Source organism: Xenopus tropicalis, chromosome 2, assembly GCF_000004195.4.
Source record: "Xenopus tropicalis strain Nigerian chromosome 2, UCB_Xtro_10.0, whole genome shotgun sequence".
NCBI lineage: Eukaryota > Metazoa > Chordata > Amphibia > Anura > Pipidae > Xenopus > Xenopus tropicalis.
In genome coordinates this window covers 34,752,903-34,772,264 of record NC_030678.2, presented here as the reverse complement: position 1 = coordinate 34,772,264, position 19,362 = coordinate 34,752,903, and the positions used below count along the sequence as shown (strand labels likewise).

General features: G+C 38.1%; 1 protein-coding gene across 1 annotated transcript in view; it reads left to right on the top strand.

The window, feature by feature from the left end:
- The first annotated feature begins 1,360 nt into the window (after positions 1-1,360).
- Positions 1,361-19,362, top strand: part of foxn1 (forkhead box N1) — a 49,720-nt gene continuing 31,718 nt past the window's right edge. The window contains exons 1-2 of the mRNA XM_018091796.2: positions 1,361-1,663; positions 7,633-7,761. Coding sequence (XP_017947285.2) covers positions 7,701-7,761 — 61 coding nt within the window. The 5' untranslated portion in view covers positions 1,361-1,663; positions 7,633-7,700. The remainder of the gene's footprint in view (positions 1,664-7,632; positions 7,762-19,362) is intronic.

Genomic DNA, 19,362 nt, shown 5'->3' with positions numbered 1-19,362 from the left:
GTCCCCAGCATTCTGGATAACAGGTCCTATACCACCTCTGCACGCCATGTAATATACTAACATGTTATATTGCGGTCATTAGCTATATATAATGCTGTTATTGATTTTAGAAGAACACACAGCTTGATAAGATGAGCTATCAAATACCAACCAAATGTGCATGGTTCAGTATTACTTCCCCAAGCTGCAGGAAGGCTCCCAGGCCACCGGCTTTTCCTGCCCATATTTACAAATACAACCTCTGAAATGTAATTAAGCATTAGTTATTAATATTAAAATAATTCTAAATGCTGAAGAAATTCTTGCAACCCTCTAATCAGTTAACTTCAGCAAGAGAGGTACCGTATAACAGAAAGGAGACTACGTCATAGGCAATATAAGTAGGTGGAAAATACTAATGGAGGGGAACTGATCCCTGAAATAATTGTACCAAGAAATCTCCTCAAATAACAGGAGTCCTAGTAAAGTAGCCAAGAAATGCAACATGTGTAAAGAAAACAAAACTGTGATCCTTTAGTATCGCTCATACAGTAGGGGGATAATTATTTATCTATCATCTATCTATCTACAGTTATCTATCTATCTCAACTTTATCCATCTCCTTACCTACCTGTCTAACATTCTAAAAACCATAGCCCTTTCATTCCATTTCACTATTATTTTAAAAATCTAATCTCTGAACCTGATGTTGGTGTTATGCTTTTTGGCACTGATATGATGCCTGTCAGCTTGTATAGTCCATGGAGTACTATAGGTGTCTGACCATACGTGTTTAGGATTTGTTCCACCGGTTTAGTCTGTTGCACATAATGATATGCCGTAAAGATTTAATAGACTTGTTCCTTTATATGGTCTTCTACAATTAGTAGTTATAACCCCAAGGCTATTAAAGTATCAACAGACATCTATATGAGTCCCTCATCCCTTGGCTTTTCGGCCTATTTTGTGGAAATTGCAGACAGCGCTGTTCTAGAGGATAAAGAACTCTGAAACTTATGTTCCAGGGACAGGGTTTATACCAGTGAATTTGTTGAAAAGGTTGTGAATGTGCCCACTGTTTATAAATGAGCCCCAAAAGCTGCACCCCTGGGAGAGTGCAAGGTGCAAAGTGAGCGAGGTTTTGGGGCATGGCTGATATTGATAACTGCAAGTCTCCTTTTCATTCTCTCTCTTTAACTGCATGACAGGTAAAAGAAAAAAAACCCATAGCTTAATCACTTGTTGAGTTTTTTTCTTACTACATGCAGATTTGCTGGAGGCAAAGTGGAGCTGATATAATAATTGGCTGGCTCAGCCAGCTGCCTGCCTTATTTCAACTGATGTAATCACAGATCTGTTTCACTACTCTCGTGTTTGTTTCACTCTGAATCCTTTCCACCTCTGACAGGAGCCAATGCCTAGGTGTGCAGCAGCAGCACGCTGATTTGCTTCAGTAGCAAAGTAAGGAGAAACGACTTCCATCTTCCACCAGCATTTTCCAACTCATCCGTGGCAGCCAAAGAAAGCTATCCCTCGCTCGTCTATTTAATGCCTCTGCTCAACGCTGCCTGCATGACACTTCCAAGTGGGACACAACAGTTCATACGTTCCTATCGATCTGCTACATCCCTTTCATTTACACGGCAGGAAACAGACCTTGCAGGGCACAAGGCACCACTCGCAGGTAAGTGAGAGAAAAGAGGGGAAAAGGAATTTTTTGGGGGGTTTGACATTTCCCTATAATTTCTTTCATAATTAATTTTATCTTGTTTATGGATATGATATTATTATACAGGGTATTAATAAAGGACAAGTCATTTTTCATACCGCCATATAGTAGTCACAACAAGTAACTATATTTAGTTCAAAAAGTTTTGCAAAGTTAAAGTCATGTCCCAAGAACTTATCCTCTAAATAAGCTACTGAACAAGGGAAGTACTACAGGTATGGACCTGTTATCCATAATGCTCAGGATTTTCTGGATAAGGGGTCTTTCTGTAATTTAGATCATCATAGCTTAAGTCTTCTGAAAAAATCATTTAAACATTGATTTAATCCAATGGAAATGTTTTACCTCCAATAAGGATTCATTATATCTTATATATATATATATATATATATATATATATATACACACACACAATTGGTACTTTCCAGAATTTAACTCCCATACAAATCCACCTGTAAGATAAGTCTAATTTATTCCTGGTTGAACTATTGTACAGGGGAAAGAGAGTACTTGTGATTTTAAGGGCTGTTTTAATGCTATAAGGAAGACATTTACATAGTGGATTATAGACAGCTATATCTCTGATATAACAAATACCATAGTCACCAGGGACACATGTTTAAGCTTAAGGCTAGTGATAGACCATTGTTCTGCATATAATATGTTTAAAGGCTAAATGATATTACAACTATGATTCTATACAAAGCCTTCTGGCTAAGCTATAGGAAAGTGTATATCTGTGGAAGGAAGTTAGAGTTGCCACCTGGCCAGTATTTTACCGGCCTGGCTGGTTAACATGATGATTGATGCCAATGTTTTTATAGGAAACAGATAAAACTATAGGAAGGATTATATTTTTTTTCCAGAAAAGATGACAACCCTAAGGGTAATATCTAGCCTACTGGTCTCAAACTGGTCCACTAGCAACATTTTATGTGCAAATGCAGAAACATTTTTGGACTATGGACTATGGACCCACTTTTCAAACTATTTTTCCTCGTTGAACTCCACTTTGGCCCCATACAGGTATAGGGAATGATAATGAAATTGTTAGGAGTAGGAGATCCACTAACACCTGGGCCCACTGGGAATTTTCCTGGTATCCTGGTTGGGCCAGTCTGAGGGAATATTCCCCACTATAAACGACAACTTCATAGTTCATTGTCTTTCTGACATCTTCCCCTAACATAGGAGCAGAATTCACCCACTTTCTATTCATTCCCATGGGGTTTGTAGAAGCGTATTTTTCAATTGGTGAAAGTTAGTTTTCACCTAAAGGAATTAATAGAGAGTAGGTGAATTTTTCTGTGGTGGGCTCTAATTTCACAAATTAATTAATATGCCCATTATTCATCTAACAAGAAAATGTACTGGTGGTTCGTGATTAAATCATGACAGATGACTTACTATTTAGTAGTATGGAAAGATGAGGGCGAACTAATAGAATTGGAGGGGAAATCAAACTTTTGCATCTCAGCTCTTTGCATCTGATAAATATTAATGTACATACAGGTGATGCCTAGTTCAGTTATCCTGTCAATTGTCATTTTGCAGCTCACTGCATGAAATAAACCCAACAGGATTGTTTTGCCACCAAAAGCTTAGTTACCATAAAGTACAAGCTACTGTTTAATTATTAGAGAGAAAAGGGAAATCAATTTATTAGAATGTTATTACATTTTAAATTAGAACTATTTGCTTATGGAATTTATGGGAGATGGCCTTCTTATAATTTTTGGATAATGTATTTAATTATAAATTGTATCTTATGAATAATCAGTGCTGTCTCTAAAAAAAAAAACCCTGCCACATGAGGTCTGAAAAGGAAATGATGTTAAATGTAAGCTAGAACCCCAGCTACAGCCCAAAAATATAGCGCTAGTCAATTTTGCTGAGCGAATTTATCTCCATCAGATACTTTACATAAGGAATCCCCATAATTATTTGTATTATCCAATGGCTTGTTAACTATAATTACAGACAAAGAAGTGACAAATTATTGACACTGGGTGACATGAATTAATGCCTGAATTTATTGTGCAGCACTCTGTTCATTTCTAAGCCCTTTATAATGACAATTGCCACCTAGGCCCCTCCTTACTACTTAATCACGAGGGTGAGGATATATGCGCAGCCTACAGCCTTCCATACATACCATCTAGTTTGCAGAGGGCTATGGCAACTTTTAAAGGAGACCAAATATGAAATATTAAAACAAATTACTTGATCTTCCTTAGTCACTGAACTGAAGACTCTAGAATTACAGTAACCCAAATTCATTAGCCTAGAATGATCAAGGTTCATTTCTAATTGGTTATTAGCAATTGATATTGATCCCCCCATTTCCTTCAAGATCTTAGAACTCATATGTACAAAGATGAGGAGTGATGGAGACTGGTTTATGTGTACATGAGCTCTGTGTACACTCAGCTGCAGTACAACATGGGAATTAACAACTGCTGGGAGCTACACATTGTACCTCACTAGGCTAAAGTGACACCAAACTCTGTTACTGATCAGGATAAACAGTATTTATATATTATAAATCTAATGTATTCATCTAATACAGAAGAGATGATTTGTGTTCATGCCCAAGTTCAGCATCATGCTATTTTTTGAATATTTATTGCCTGCCTATGGCCTCTGCCCCCACATTGCTGTGCTTTATACCATGCACCTGATGGCAGATGTGCCACAGCACATTTTTGCCCCAGACTGAGCACTAACTTCCTCATCTAAAGGTGGCCATACACGGACCGATTTTTTACTTACAAACGACCGATTCCCGAACGATCCGATGCTATCGTTAAGTTATCGTATAGTTGGTGGTGTACGAACGATCGTCGGCCCACTAAACGAGCCGACATTATCGTCCCCAAAATCGATCGGCCAGGTTTAAAAATTTTGGTCGTTTAACGATAAAATCTGCCAGTTGGTGTGAGTGTCAGACATTTGTCTTTCAACGATTGTTCTCTGCGCATGTCACGATTGCCAGCAGCAGAAGTCAACGACATCGATCGTACGTAGATGTACGATCGTAGGTATTTTACGATAATGATGCGACAAAATCTTTCCCGAATTATCGTTGCCCGTGGATGGCATATCGTATGGGAACTCGATCGCCATACGATCGTTTGTCGATATAATCGTTCATCGCACAACGAGCGAAATCGCCTCGTGTATGGCCACCTTAAGGCTTCTGCCATATTGGGCTGTTACTTGGCCTGCATATAAGTGCAGAATGAGAAACAGCCCCTCCACAGGGTCCCCACTCTCCTGAGTCTGCACCCAGAGGCACTGCATTGGCCTGGGTGCAGACATGTGGAGTGGATTTCAGCACCAAGACACATAAGTATGTATTTTCTTCATGCCTCGGGGTGCAGACACAGAAAAGGGGCTGTTTCTCAGCCTGCATTGAAACATTGAAACAGAGAAACAGCTTGGGGTGTCACAAGCCTTAATGCTCTAGCACTTGTGTCCATTGCTATGTGCATGATAAATTATTCCTCCTATTTTTTATTCTATAACTTTGTTTGTTAAATTGTTATAAGGCCCCTGCAAGCTATAAATTACTGTAAAGTGATGTGTAACTTGCTGGTGTTTTGTAAAAAAAATTAATGATTTTAATACAGCTGTTGTTCTATTCACTAAATTATTAACAATTATAAGTTGTATAAAACATCTCATTTTTATTACTGGTGCTGAAAATTATTTGCACTAAATTTTAGTTTGCACTAAATTTGCTCTGCTACATATGAGAATAATATGATTAAAATTCATAAGCACCAGTATTCCTACAGCAATTTATACAATCAAATGAGTTACATTTCCCAATCTGCCTGATCCATGTTTAGTACTGTACATACACCCTATGGCATAAAACATAGTAACCTCCTGCCTTTACATATGGCCAAAAGGTGTGTACAGATCAGCAATATTGTCATACTGGATTTTATATCTCTCTATATACAAATAACAGAATTATCCAAACCTAGGAAAACTGTGGAACTGTTAGTTACTAACTCTTAGAGCATTTTTTTCTAGCTCCCCCACCATTTGCACATGTAGATTAAAAGCAAGTATCTGTCTGCATGCACAACCTCCATATTCTCTATACTCTACAATCCTTAGAGGCCACAGATCCTATGAAGTTACTATGAAAAAAAACAAAAAGCAGAGAGGGTGCTTAAAGTCAGCAATGGCATCATAAAATAAGTGATTTGTGCACAGGTTGGAGAGGTGGCCATACACAGTAAGATCTGCTTGTTTGACGAGCAGATCTTCTCCAAATATGCCCACCTAAAGGTGGGCGATATCAGGCTAATTTGATAGAATTACAATGGCAGGCATAGGTGCCGTCAGACTGAGGGCCGATGGAAAATCAAACCTGCCCAATTTAGATCTGCCCAATTTTAGGCCTGATATCAATTAGGTATGGCAGTTGGGGGTGACCATATCTGGGCAGATAAGCTGCAGAATCGGATGGCAGCTGAAATCTGCCTGTATATGCCCAAGTTTTGGGAGAGTTCTTTATTATTGTTCTGTCTAGTGAACACTACCTGCTGAATAATGGTATAGGTGACTAGACTGGTAGCCAACTTTGCACCTTTTATTAAAACCCTAATATTTAAAGCAATGATAGTAAACATCCAAAAAGATCAATAGTATGTGTAATGCCCCATGCAACCAGGGAATAAGTATATATAATATACATATATAATTATTATTATTATAATAATATAGGATTGCACAAAAGTACCCCTCCCTGTAATCAGTGGCTCCGATAAATGGGTTACCCTTTGTAAGTGCTCTTTCTGTATTATTCAGTTCTATATGGTAATGCCAAGTCAGATGTCCCAGGTATAGAACAGCACATTTAAGGACATAGTATTGGGGCTTATTTATCTACAGTAGGCAAATTTGCACCTGGGCAATACGCAAGGGTAACCAGCTTTCATTAGTCCAACTGCACATGGGTTGCTATGGGTTAATTCCCAGGTCCAAATTTGCCCAGTTTTGATAAACAAGCCTCAACTTCTACTTCTTCTTGTGGGCATGTCCATAGATTGGGCAGGTGTGCTATACATTGCTTGGACCAAGAAGGGATATATTTGGCTTACTAATATGGTGAAACATAACCTTTATGTGCAATCTTGGAACCAAACTCTGTATATTAAAGCAGAAGGATGAATAGGGTGAATTAAATTTATGTGATATATCTGTATGTCCCAGTTTTACATTCCTGCATACTGCGTGCATGATGGGCTAAAGAATGGGCTCTAGATACAAGGTTTTCTGGAATCAATTATAAAACGTTCTTATTAAATATCATCAAAAACATTCTTCAACTTCTATTTGTCTGACTATATGTAGATTTGGTTAATAATCAATCAGATGTGTTGATTAACACCTAATTTACAAAATACATTTTGTAAAAATGTCTGTTTCTAAGCTCAGTGGAATATTTTGACTATACAGGAATGGGACCTGTCATTATTTGGATCTCCATACCTTTGTAAATAACTAAGATCCATTGATATTGTCCTCAAAAATGGACATATTTAGGATTTAAATTGTAAGATGAACACTAAAACTGACCCTTTTCTCACATTTCTTATTGGAATGACATAAGGAATCACTTATTTAAAACACCATGGTGGAGTCTAAGTGGAAAACGGTGAGTGTCAAATGGTACAGGTTTTAATATAGGCCCATAGTGGAAGCAAGGATAGTCTGATTGGTATTCTTCTAGGTTGAGACCCACCAGGAGAACCAGTGGGACTTTGCTATTGGTTATACTGTAGTTGTTAAACATATACACCAAACCAGCACCATTAGGCCACACGCTGAAGGGTATGGCTTTTTGTAAAATGAATGAAATAAGAAAGGTTTTGCTCAAATATTTCCTTTTTTTATCCCTACAGAAAGAATCTCTATCTCTATTTGTTATTCGATGGATGTTAAATAAACACGTTTCATCCAATTCTAATATATGGAATCTGATAAGGAAGAGTTTTCTCCGCTGGATAATGAGATGGTGAATTCACAGTCTGGTAATACACTTTCCTTTTTAAATAATAAAAGACATATTCAGAATGCAATAATGACATTCTTCCTGGCAACTGGAGAAGCTAGAGCCCAGTTAATATTAACTGCTATTGATAAGATGAGCAATTAAAATGGATATTTTACCTGGTAACCATTGGAAATCGTAGTTCTCTTTCGGGGGTGGTGGTAGTGGTTGGTAGATGAAAAGTTGGATTCCCTACTTCAGGGCTGTCAAACTGTAAGCCCATTGGCTAGTTTGACTTTTTATGACATCATCATTTTATTATATGCTGGCCCACAAATGTGTTGTATACTGAAATATCAACCCAACGCATTCAGTATTCTTGGGTTCAGGTTCCCACATTTATAGCTACATAGCTACACTGCTACAGTTACACGAGTCTCTGCAAATAAAAATTCACCCCAAATATCACCCTGACTGGCCTTCAGACTAGTTCCAGCCAGCCACTCTGTTGCAGAACATCTACACTACATGCAGAATGTAAGATGGCATTGACTTATGTTAAGTAGTTCTGAATTACTGATACCTTTAAGAATATGAGTAACAGACAAATAGCAAAGGATAGCATAGTAATGAATTCCTGCAGATTAGACACTTGAGATTTGTGATATCATAGGCCTCCGCCTAGTGCCCCTCCTATAGTCATGGCAGTGTTAAAACCCGTATGGCTCAGATAATTCTCCTTAATAGCTGTCTTGCCCAGCTCACTTGCCAAACCTGCAAAGGGTGTTCATCATATACCCTTGAGCATTTTGGCAAAGCAAAGATCAATTCGCTTCATTCAACTGGCTCAGTTCTGAGATTTGGTGCTTTTATTGCCACCCTTTGAAAACTGAATGTGACTGCACAGATCAATATTGCATTTCATATGAGGTACAATGGTATCAGAGGAAATGAAGAGTATATTCCGAGGCACAGTTCACAGTGACCTGTCCAGAACACAGAATTTCAGACTTTGCTCCAGAGAAATCTGCCTCAGCATTGCATACCAAGAGATGAAAATACTGTAAATCTAATGTAACAGCAAGAATTTTATATAATTATCAGGTTGGAGCTTGTCAAAATTCAGTATCTAGGTAGACTATAAATCAGTTTTCTTGCACTGATTTATGTCTTGAATGCGGGAAAAAAAAGCCACTACCTGAAGTGTGAAATACCATGTTACTTAATACTTTCCACTTTTCGATTTATTGCTGAAAGTATTATTTTACTAGAAAATATTCATTTTACTTATATTTTGCAGGCATATACTGTACTTACATTTTGCAATTCCATTTATTGTAAAACTACAATTTTGCTCAACAAATGCCATCCAACAGTGGATGTGGTTATTGTAGTTCAACTACAACTGTGAGACTGATTGATAGATTTTCCTGTTGCTGTTTCCTAAGATATTGAATACCTAATAATTGGCAATTTTGCTATCCTATAGTAAAGCTCAACAGAAGGCAGGGGGAATAGATAATGTGGCTTTTCCAGAAATGTAAATGGATTGCCTCTACCATGACACATTACTAGACTTCATCACCATATTGTTTTTTGTCTGCTTCTCATTTCTTTTGCCCATTATTGATGGAAAAGTCCATAAACACCCAACAATAACCAAAGATCAAAATGTAAATATAGAAAGGGCTTAATGGCATCAGGTCAAGACTAAAGAAGCAATGATCTGCCTAGGGTTCTTGATCTCAGACAGTGGACAGTAGAGGTTAGTAGCTAAGGGTACCAATGACTTATCAGGTCCTGAATGCTTGGTAGGTAACACAGGCCACTGCACAACTGTGTTTTACAGAGATCTTTAAAACAAATACACTTTTAACAGCATTCTTGCTTAAGGGTTCTTATTGGATCTGGGGGTTCTAGGACTCCTTTCTGACTTTAGACTTGGATATAGATATAAAATTGAAAGGGTAACGCCAAGCACACCGGACAGCAGGATATTCTTTTAAAACTCGATCTTTATTTATCCATTAAAAGCAAAAACGCCTAACGTGTTTTGTACACTAATGTACTTAATCATAGGCAGAGATTGAAACAAAACATGGGAGGGTTTTTATAGTGAAGTAACCAAAATTCAAAAATTTACACCCAGGTCTCAGCTTTATATTTGGTACGATTTATTTCTGCCATTGTAGCATTTAATATACACCTAAGTTTTTCATATTTATACTTATTGTTTTAGTGCGCTTTCCTCTTAATTGTTTTGAGTTGGATATAGATATAAACAAATAGAAAGGTGGATGGGGAAAACATAACTGAACCTAGGTAACCCCTTAACTACTTTACACTAAATTGTACAGTTTTCTACTACATTATGAAATATCTGCTATATCATGAATATGGCCTATAACTATGGCATTCAGCTTGTGTTTGGGAATTAGGTTTGAATTTCTACACTGCCATTAAAACTCTATTTTTAAGGCAGATGTAGCTCCTCCAGCACAGTGTGGTTCATGAGCAATAGCCCAACAGGGGCTAAGTTTCACGTATTTCCCAATTAGCTGATAGTTAATGGATGTACAATAGTATTATAAAATATAAACAAATAGCCGATGCATGCTAGAAAGTAAATTTCTATGGCAGATCAAGAGCAGGAGCATCCGTAATTGTTTTATTACACTACCCGTAAGGTAGGGTGGGGATGATAAGTGTTCTGTATAGTCCCCAGCAATTCAGATATGCCTACATCCCAACCCAAAGGCAAGATGGTGTGGCTTAGGGTTTTATTATTCCAAGCATGAATACAGAACATGTGCATGGTCTCTAGTGAAATTGAAATATATCAGTGCTCAGTAGTGGAGAGGTACCACATGCACTATGAGGAATGAATAAAGGCTTTTTTTTAAGGGGAATGTAGAGGGTTGAAAGGGAAAGTTCATTGCAAAGTACCATGGACAGCAGACTATTCAGAGAGATGCTGCAAGAGCAGCTGCGGCACCATGGTCTGTATGTGATATATAAGACTTATCCCTGATCTGCAGCCGTTCTAGAATAACTCTAATGTCAGAATACTCTGCTAATTCCTACCTTTACATTTTTATAGCCACAGGGAAAGGACATTATTCATACAAAGTTATTGTTTGACATTTCTTTACAATTATAGTAAGTCTAATATAGTCCTAAACTAGAAAACTCTCCATGCACTGCTTTGGTTTGCACTGAAGCATTGGATATCTTAGGCAGTAAGACAGCAAAGACTATAAGTCTTGGATTCCTTTCCTTAGTTATAATCTTGATCGTGATGTAATTTCTGTCCCATGACTCACTGATACTTGTGTATTATAATAAATAATGTACTCCTTGTTGTATAATATGAGGTAATTAAAAGCCATCTGTATGGCTTCTGCCTTGTGCCTTGGTCATGAAACTTATCAGTGATACATTATTCACTTTAATATCTTTGGTTTTACAATCAAGATATTCAACCTCTACCAGAAATAAATACTAAATTATACATATAATTTCATATTTAGCACAAATCTCTAAGATGATTATTCTAGCAATGCATGTCTCAGATTACAAAGCCTGCCCCTATTAAAGTATCTATTGCATCTAACACACAAGGTAAAAACAGACTTTAAGCTACATGTCACAGAAAGCAATTAATTACAGGGCTTAAGTACTAGGCGATTCCCAGCAGGTTGGTGGGAGTGACTGGGGATTGGCTGATAATTGGTGTTCAGAAAGGCACAGTAGTCCCCATTTTGGAATATTGTACTGAGAAAGCAAAGCAGGAGAGAATGGGCATATAGCACTTTCATGTGGGTTCGTGCCACACCCAGTATAAAACAAGCTGCCACAGCCAAGAACAGAAACAATTAGGGTGGAACAAGGAACACGCCTCTGTAGTAAAGAGGGAAAGATGGCACAGGATCCCTAAGTGAACCAAAAAAAAAGTGGCACTGGGAGTTGTTCTTTAAAAAGAGCAGAAGAACGTGCAGGTAAGACCACTCATCCAATCCCAGCCCCATGACAAAGGTCTAGACAAGTTCTGGCACTTCATTTTGCTTATGCCTGTACAGGGAGTGGCCCAGTTGGCCAAGGCAATGACTGTGAAGTAAGGAAAAGTCTAATAACTCCTTTGTCAGCACCTAGGGACTTTAAGATAATCATTTTATCTCCAGCTGCTGTAGGCACTGAAAATTAGATTGCAAGCTCAGTGTGTCTAGGACATGTTGTACCTCCTGTCTGCACTTCTCTAAGAGAACTCTGTTATGCAAATGACTGCTGATTAATGAATTCAAAGCAGACAGGTAATTACAAATACATTTAGCAGTTCATCATCATTATTTTTTTTAATGGTAGGACTGGGCCCAACCATTAGAATCCTTCAGCTGTGGAACGTACCATTATTTTAGTTCTGGATTTAATTCAAACCAAAGTTTTCCAAACTCCTTACAGAAATCGTGGAGTCTTTTTTAACTGGGGTCTGCCTTTATTTTGCTAGAACTATCTGGTAAAATACACTGGTGTAGGTGACTCTTCTAGGGCCACCTGCATCTCTATTTTCATCTGTTCATAAAAGTAGGAGTTACAATTAAAAGTAATTCATAGAATTAAACTGCACAGTTTAATTCCAAAGGAATGGTAAAATGACTGCATAGGTTTGCTAAGCAATAATTTTTAGATAGAGAACATAAAAGTACCCAGGTATGGAGTAAGACAAGCTGGGGTTTATGGCACTGAAGAAAAGCTGACCCCCCCCACCCCCCCTTCCTTCTGAGGAGTAAGAATTATTTGTTAAACAGCCTTCATTGCTTCATTGGGATTCAGTGTACTGTAGTGGAGGGCAGCATACCTGCTCCCCTGTCCACCCTGAGGCAGCCTTTCAGAGTGGGCCAAGGGGTTGGGGGGGGGGTGCATTGCTAGTGCAAAGAGTGCAATAGAAGAGCCAAAATTCCAATTTCAAAATCTAAGATTCAGCTCTTAAAGTTACAGGGAAGGGTTTTTGCCACCCCTGGTGACCCTTATGGTAATAGCATCTGTTTGTGTCCTAGCTTAAAACCTTCCCTAGAAATTAGGGTTATGCTAAACAGAGTTAATCTACTTTTTCCATACAAACTCTTATACCTGTACAGATGTTTATTATGGGACTGGAGTTTTCAATAAGAAAACCCCCAAAAAAGTTCCCATACAGTCTAAGGTGGGTCTTCTTGATCAATGAATGATGTGAAAATGATTTCTAAAAAACTGACAATGTTAATTACTGACCTAATTTAGCCCCCAGGAAGAAAGTACTAAATTAGTAGAGTCTTTCCAGAAACATACTGTAGGCATAGACTCACTCTGAAAAATAGCTCTGCTCCTCTATGCACTTACTTGCTTTCTTGCCCTGTTCTGGTGTTGTCTAATAATGTTTTTCTCTTTTGTCCTTGATCTTTCTCTTGTAAATTTGCTCTTCTTTTGTTTCTATATAGCTATTTTTATATAGCACTACTTGTGTACACAGTGCTTTATATTTAATTTAATTTAATGAGAAATACTAATATACAGAGTTATATACATTATGTGCTTAATATTAATAGAGAACCCCCTGCCCCACAGAGCTTCATCATGGTGGTGAGGTTTTGGTGCTTCCAAATCTGCACATCATTGCTTCACCTATACCTATGCTTTACCTATGGTGTAAGCGTTTCGCTAATGATAATTCACACCACTGGGAAGACAGAATTGGCTGTAAATATGATAGTATGATAGATCATAGCCACTTAGCCAGTAGAAACAGTTTCCATTGCTGCACATGTGTTTGTGACCATCTGTCTCACACTCAGCGGTGGTATAGCCCATGTTACCACATATACATATTTAACAGCCCTCCGAGCTCAACAGGTCACAAAAGGTTCCTGTACTTGCCACACAGAGCAGCTCCTGGCTGCACCCCAGTTCAACTGTACCCTCAGCACTTAAGCTAGTTACTCCCATGGTCATAAATATGTACTGTCTCTGTGTAATAAAGACAACTAATAGTCATGCTACCATCCTAGAATTATAAACACATTACTCACATATAATTTTATATATGTCAAACATAATAATAGAACAACCTAAGCTGTTTCGAACTAATAATACGTACCAGCAGACAAGGATTTTTATTACAGGGATATACATAGTATTAAAAACTAGGTTATTGTATGGTGGTGGGCCTTCATTAGTATATAGTGCATTGGTGCATTTGTGTAAAAACTGTCATCACTAACACACTTTTCAGCATATAATTATATACATATATATATATATACATAATACACAATCCTTATAAACAATGCTCAATTATGTCATCAGTTATAATCAGTTCTTACTGAGACTTGTGTATTATAATGAAGTACCCACTGTTGTAAAATATGAGGATATTTAAAGTCATCTAGTCTAGTATCATGTACTCAATATACTTATATTTTACAATAGGGTGCACTTTATTCACTATATATAAATTTATATATATATATATATATATATATATATATATATATATATACAATCCATGAATTTTCAGAACACCAAACCTATAGCCAAAATGACCTGGGTGCTACCTTTTTGTACCAAATTATCCAAAAATCTGAAAGTAATCAGGTGCACGCCAGGATATATATATATATATATCCTTTTGGCTATACTCCCTTTGTAAAAGCAGGTTGCCTTGCCTACTGTAGAGAAACCCACATTAAAAAGTAAAATAAAAAGTACTAAAAACAAATCTGGTGAACGAGACTTGGGCAGATTCCCTGTTGCTGGCAGTATTACCTCATCTGTATTTCGTTCTCTGCCCTGGCATGTCTAATGGCACCCACGGTTATAAATAGCCCTATTTGCTGTTTAGACCACAGAGGTAAAAAAGGAGGTTAGCATCTTTGAATTTAGCAATTATGGTGAATTAAAACTTATTATGAATATAGTCTGGATATACCATATTTTAAGGGAAATTATATTTTGTTTACAAGGGGGGTTAAGCAGGGGGTTAACTTGCCTGGACAGATTTGCACCTATCATAGTAAATAAAGTCCCTTATGTTCAATATTTCTGCACAAGTGTCTGTTTTAGGGGTCATGTAGTAAGTCCACTACCCAGCAGCAACCAATCAGCAGTTAGCTTTTATTGGGCTAAAGCAGAGGTAGGCCAAACCATCCCAGCCAGCCAACTCACCCCTGCATCCATCCACCACCACCCCCTGCCTGGAGAGGTACTTGTGCCCCAGGCAGGTGACTCTTCTGCCTACCCATAGCTCTGATGCTGGGCTAGAGGAGAAGGGTTTAATTTAGGAAAGCAAGTATATATATATATATATATATATATATATATATATATATATATAAAACATGCCCAAATGACTACAAATTGCCTTCATATCTAGGTTGTCCAAGTGTTAAACACTTTATATACTATAAAATGTTATAAAAAGTATGCATCATTGCTGAGTATTTAGTTATACCATGTAATTAAATGGAAATAAACAGTTATCAGTGATATACTAAAGGAAGATAAAGATTTGGATATAAAAATTGAAAAGTTTCTGAAAAATAGAGAGACACCATTGCTATGAGATAAACATTGGTCTATGTATCCAGCCAGCAGAATGTCAATTTTGATTTTGTTTAAGTAGCATTTGCATCAATAAAGACAACCTTGTGTTTTATGCAAGCAATCTTAGTTCCGTGGTTCACATGATACCATCTGTCGTTTCTTGCCTTATTTGCTCCCTTTAACTATTTACATGGCCCATCATATGTACTGAAGCAAGATGGTATAGTGGGGAGAGGCTGTAAATGAGACAGAGAGCGCAGGTAAGGCCCAGGCACAAGTGCTTACTGAATGGGCACTAAGGAGTGTTATTTTGCTCCCCTTCGTTCCGGTGCATATGTAAAAGAGGGCCATGGAATCACAGTTTTTATCAGTTTATATCCCAGTTGAATTCCAACTCCCAAAACCCATAAAAGCTTGAGGCTGGTGAAATAGGACCTCACACAAGATCTTTCACCCCAGGTCCTATTGGTAACCAGCAGAACATAACAATAGTACTTATTTTGATTGGATTTGCATCCTTAAAATTTAATGCCCATGGTGTATAGCAGGGATCCCTAATCTTTTATACTTGTGAGCCACATTTAATTGTTAAAAGAGCTGGAGAGCAACATAAGCATTGAAAAAAGTTCATGTGGTGCCAAATATTGGCTGTGATCGGTTAATTGGTAGCCCCTATGTGGGCTGGCAGCTGACAGGAGGCTCTGTTTGGCAGTACACATAGTTTTTATGCAACTAAAACTTGACTACAAGTCAGGAATTCAAAATTAAGCACCTGCTTTGAGGCCACTGGGAGCAACATCCAAGGGGTTGGGGAGAAACATGTTCCCCATGATAATTGTTCCCCTATTATAAAATATAAGTTTAGAACAGAGGACTTCTTAAACCATAAAAGGTATGAGGCCACGGAAACTCCAAGTTTATATTTTACAGGGAAAGATAATGATCATATGTGAACATATATCCCATGTGTTTATCTGGATCTGTGCATAGCTAATACTGTTCCTAGATGGCTGCTGGGAATTGTAGTACGACAACAGCTGGGAATCCACACACTGTACATTGCACAGCCAGTTTTTATTTTGTCAGACTGGGGCCCGGGCTTCCTACATTTCCCAGGGCCCCCGCTTCATTAACTTCAGCCTGGCTGAACTGATGCCAGTATAACACAGCCGAATATACCAAGACGGCACAGATCTGCGTCTGATTAGTGTCTCTTAAAGTATGATGAGCTATAATTAATAGATCATTTTACACATTACCCTGCCTGTCTAATACCATATAATTGACATCCAGAGTGAGAAATAAGTTCCTGTACATTCCTTCATCTTCCAAACTCTAATTTCATAGATTCATCCAGCCACCCATATATTGAAGAGGTAATATGTTCATATGAATGTATTTCCATTGATCTATGGGAAACAGTAGGTTGCAAATGCATTTCATTTTTCTTCTGGTCTGTTTTCCCAGAATGCAGTTTTGGCCATGTACCTGTGCATTGCTTGTCTCTCAGGCACGCTGCCCACAAGCTTTCTTATTACCTCTCATTGGCCTACTTGCATTTTAAAATCCTATTACATGATATAAGAAAGGGCTGTGGGCTAGCTGCTCAGGAGCATGGCATGTTACCATCTGTCATTGGAAAACACGTGTTTTACAAAAGGCATCAGTTAACAGTGCTCCTCCAGCAGAATCCTGCACAGAAATCCATTTTTTCAATAGGGCAAACAGTTTTATTATACTGAGTTTTAAAACATGACATGAGGCTAGACATATTCTTAGTTTCCCAGGTGCTCTTCACCATGTGACTGTGATCTCAGCAGCAAGTTGGAGTGATAATGCTCCTCCTCCATTTCCCGACCCCAGCAGCCGATCAGCAGAACAATGGGAATGTAACAAGATATCAGCTTACTGACACCCGCGTTGCTAAAAATCCTCCCATGGCCCACCTAGTGATAGAGAGAATAGCACTCAACAGTAAAACACCCAAGGCCAGTGATCCCCAACAAGTGGCTCAGGGGCAACATGTTGCTCACCAAGCCCTTTGATGTTGCCCCCAGTGGCCTTAAAGCAAGTGCTTATTTTTGAATTCTTGGCTTGAAGGCAAGTTTTGGTTGCATAAAACCAGGTGTACTGCCATCAGAGCCTCCTGTAGGCTGGTAGTTCACATAGAGGCTACCAAATAGCCAATAACTGTACTTACTTGGCACCCCAGAAACATGTTTTATGCTTGTGTTGCTCCCCAAGTCTTTTTTACATTTTAATGTGGCTGACAGGTAAAAAAGGTTGGGGATCCCTGCCCAAAGCCATGACTCCTCCAGTCACATTGACTAGGAGAAACAATAGCAAATGCATTATGAAATGCTGCCTCCTTCTGAAACATCAGGAGCAATGACCTGAGATGTCAACTACACACCAATATTACAACTAAAAAATGCATTTATTGGTTCAAGAATAACATTTTTAAATGGTTGAATGAATTATTTGCAATGTATACAGTGTATTTTAGTAATAAAAAATACAACATAAAAATCATGACAGAATCCCTTTAAGCAGAAATGTGTTAGGGTATAGTGTCGTTTTAATGAAGAAATACTGAAGAAAAATTTCTCAGAATGTGTAGACAATTTGGTGCCAGATTAGGACTAACTGTGTCAAATCTTTCCTACTTCTCTCTCTATCTAGTAAGGGAAGTAAATCCGATATTGTCTCACCTAGGGATATCTGCCAGAGGCTCCTCATCAGTGCAGAACTGTATCATCAGCTGCTATTATTTGGCACTGCCATACGTGGGTCTTACCTTTCACTGGCTCCCCTCCTTCTGCTCTCTGATAGTCGTGGGGGAACTAGAGTATACAGCTGTCATGCATCATTTACAAAATGAGGTAACAATATAGGCCATTTGTCAAAAGCATTTCCAGCTGCCGATATTCAATACTAAAACCTTGACTTTAGGCTTTCCGGCCTTCTAAAGGCACATCTGTCATTGCAGGGAGCTTTGTCATGAGCAGGAAGTTTTTAGAAACGCAGTGCAGGAGTGCCACGTCAATAAAGATACAATTAGGGGCCTATTTATAAAACAATGTGAAGAGATTTGCCCTAGAACACCAGTGAGAGAAGTTATGTGACTTAAATGGTGTATTTACAAAGTTGTGCATTTCTCCTTGCCCATGATTTCATTGCTTTGCTTTAAGTACTTAAAAGAGAACTAAAGGTATAATCACTGGGGGTGTCAGATCTTAGGCACCCCCCAGTAATTATAATTTTTTTTAAATCAAATATATAGGCACCTATGTAGGGCTGCTCCCCAAAAGCTGCTGCCCTACGCACAGGCCCTTGGGTGCCTATATATAACTACGTCTCTAACAGTACTTACACAACTGAAATTAGAAGTGGAAGAAGGTTGCAGTGAATTAGCTCCCACAGAAATACCCCTGGTTGGCACTGGGAACCCCCACCCCAGTGATTACACCTTTCATTCTCCTTGGAAATGTCTGTGCAACTTACTTTGTAGACCTTATTATATTGTTTGAACTGTAAGCATCTCAGTCACATCTCAAGCAGAATATATACACCGAAGGGTACGGAATAACTCAATGTTAAACCACTACTTTGACAATTATGCCATAAGGCACATAAGAGAGTAATTTCTCACTACAAGTACAATACCTGTAGCTAGGGATATTTGTGTCTTTACAATGCAAATAAACACCAGCAGCCTGCTGTCAGCATTCCCAGTTAAGGGATTACCCACGTTATTCTCGGTGTACCTTTTACTGAATTTGCTGGGGACAACGTGGATTTCTGCAACTCAGGGTCCTTTAACCCTTTTCTAAAATGGCCAAAACTAAAGGGCTGCTAAACCTTTATTTGTAAGGGGCCCTATAAATGAGTCCTATAAAACAGTATATTGTTTTTAGCTTTACTTCTGTAGTAATTAGATTTATATTTAAGTACAGTATAGGAAAACTCCATATTAATATTGATATTGTTTGCTTTATAACTGTATAAAAGTTTTTTTTTAATAACATTATGGCATGGTGATCCAAATGATGGAAAAAAGAATGTT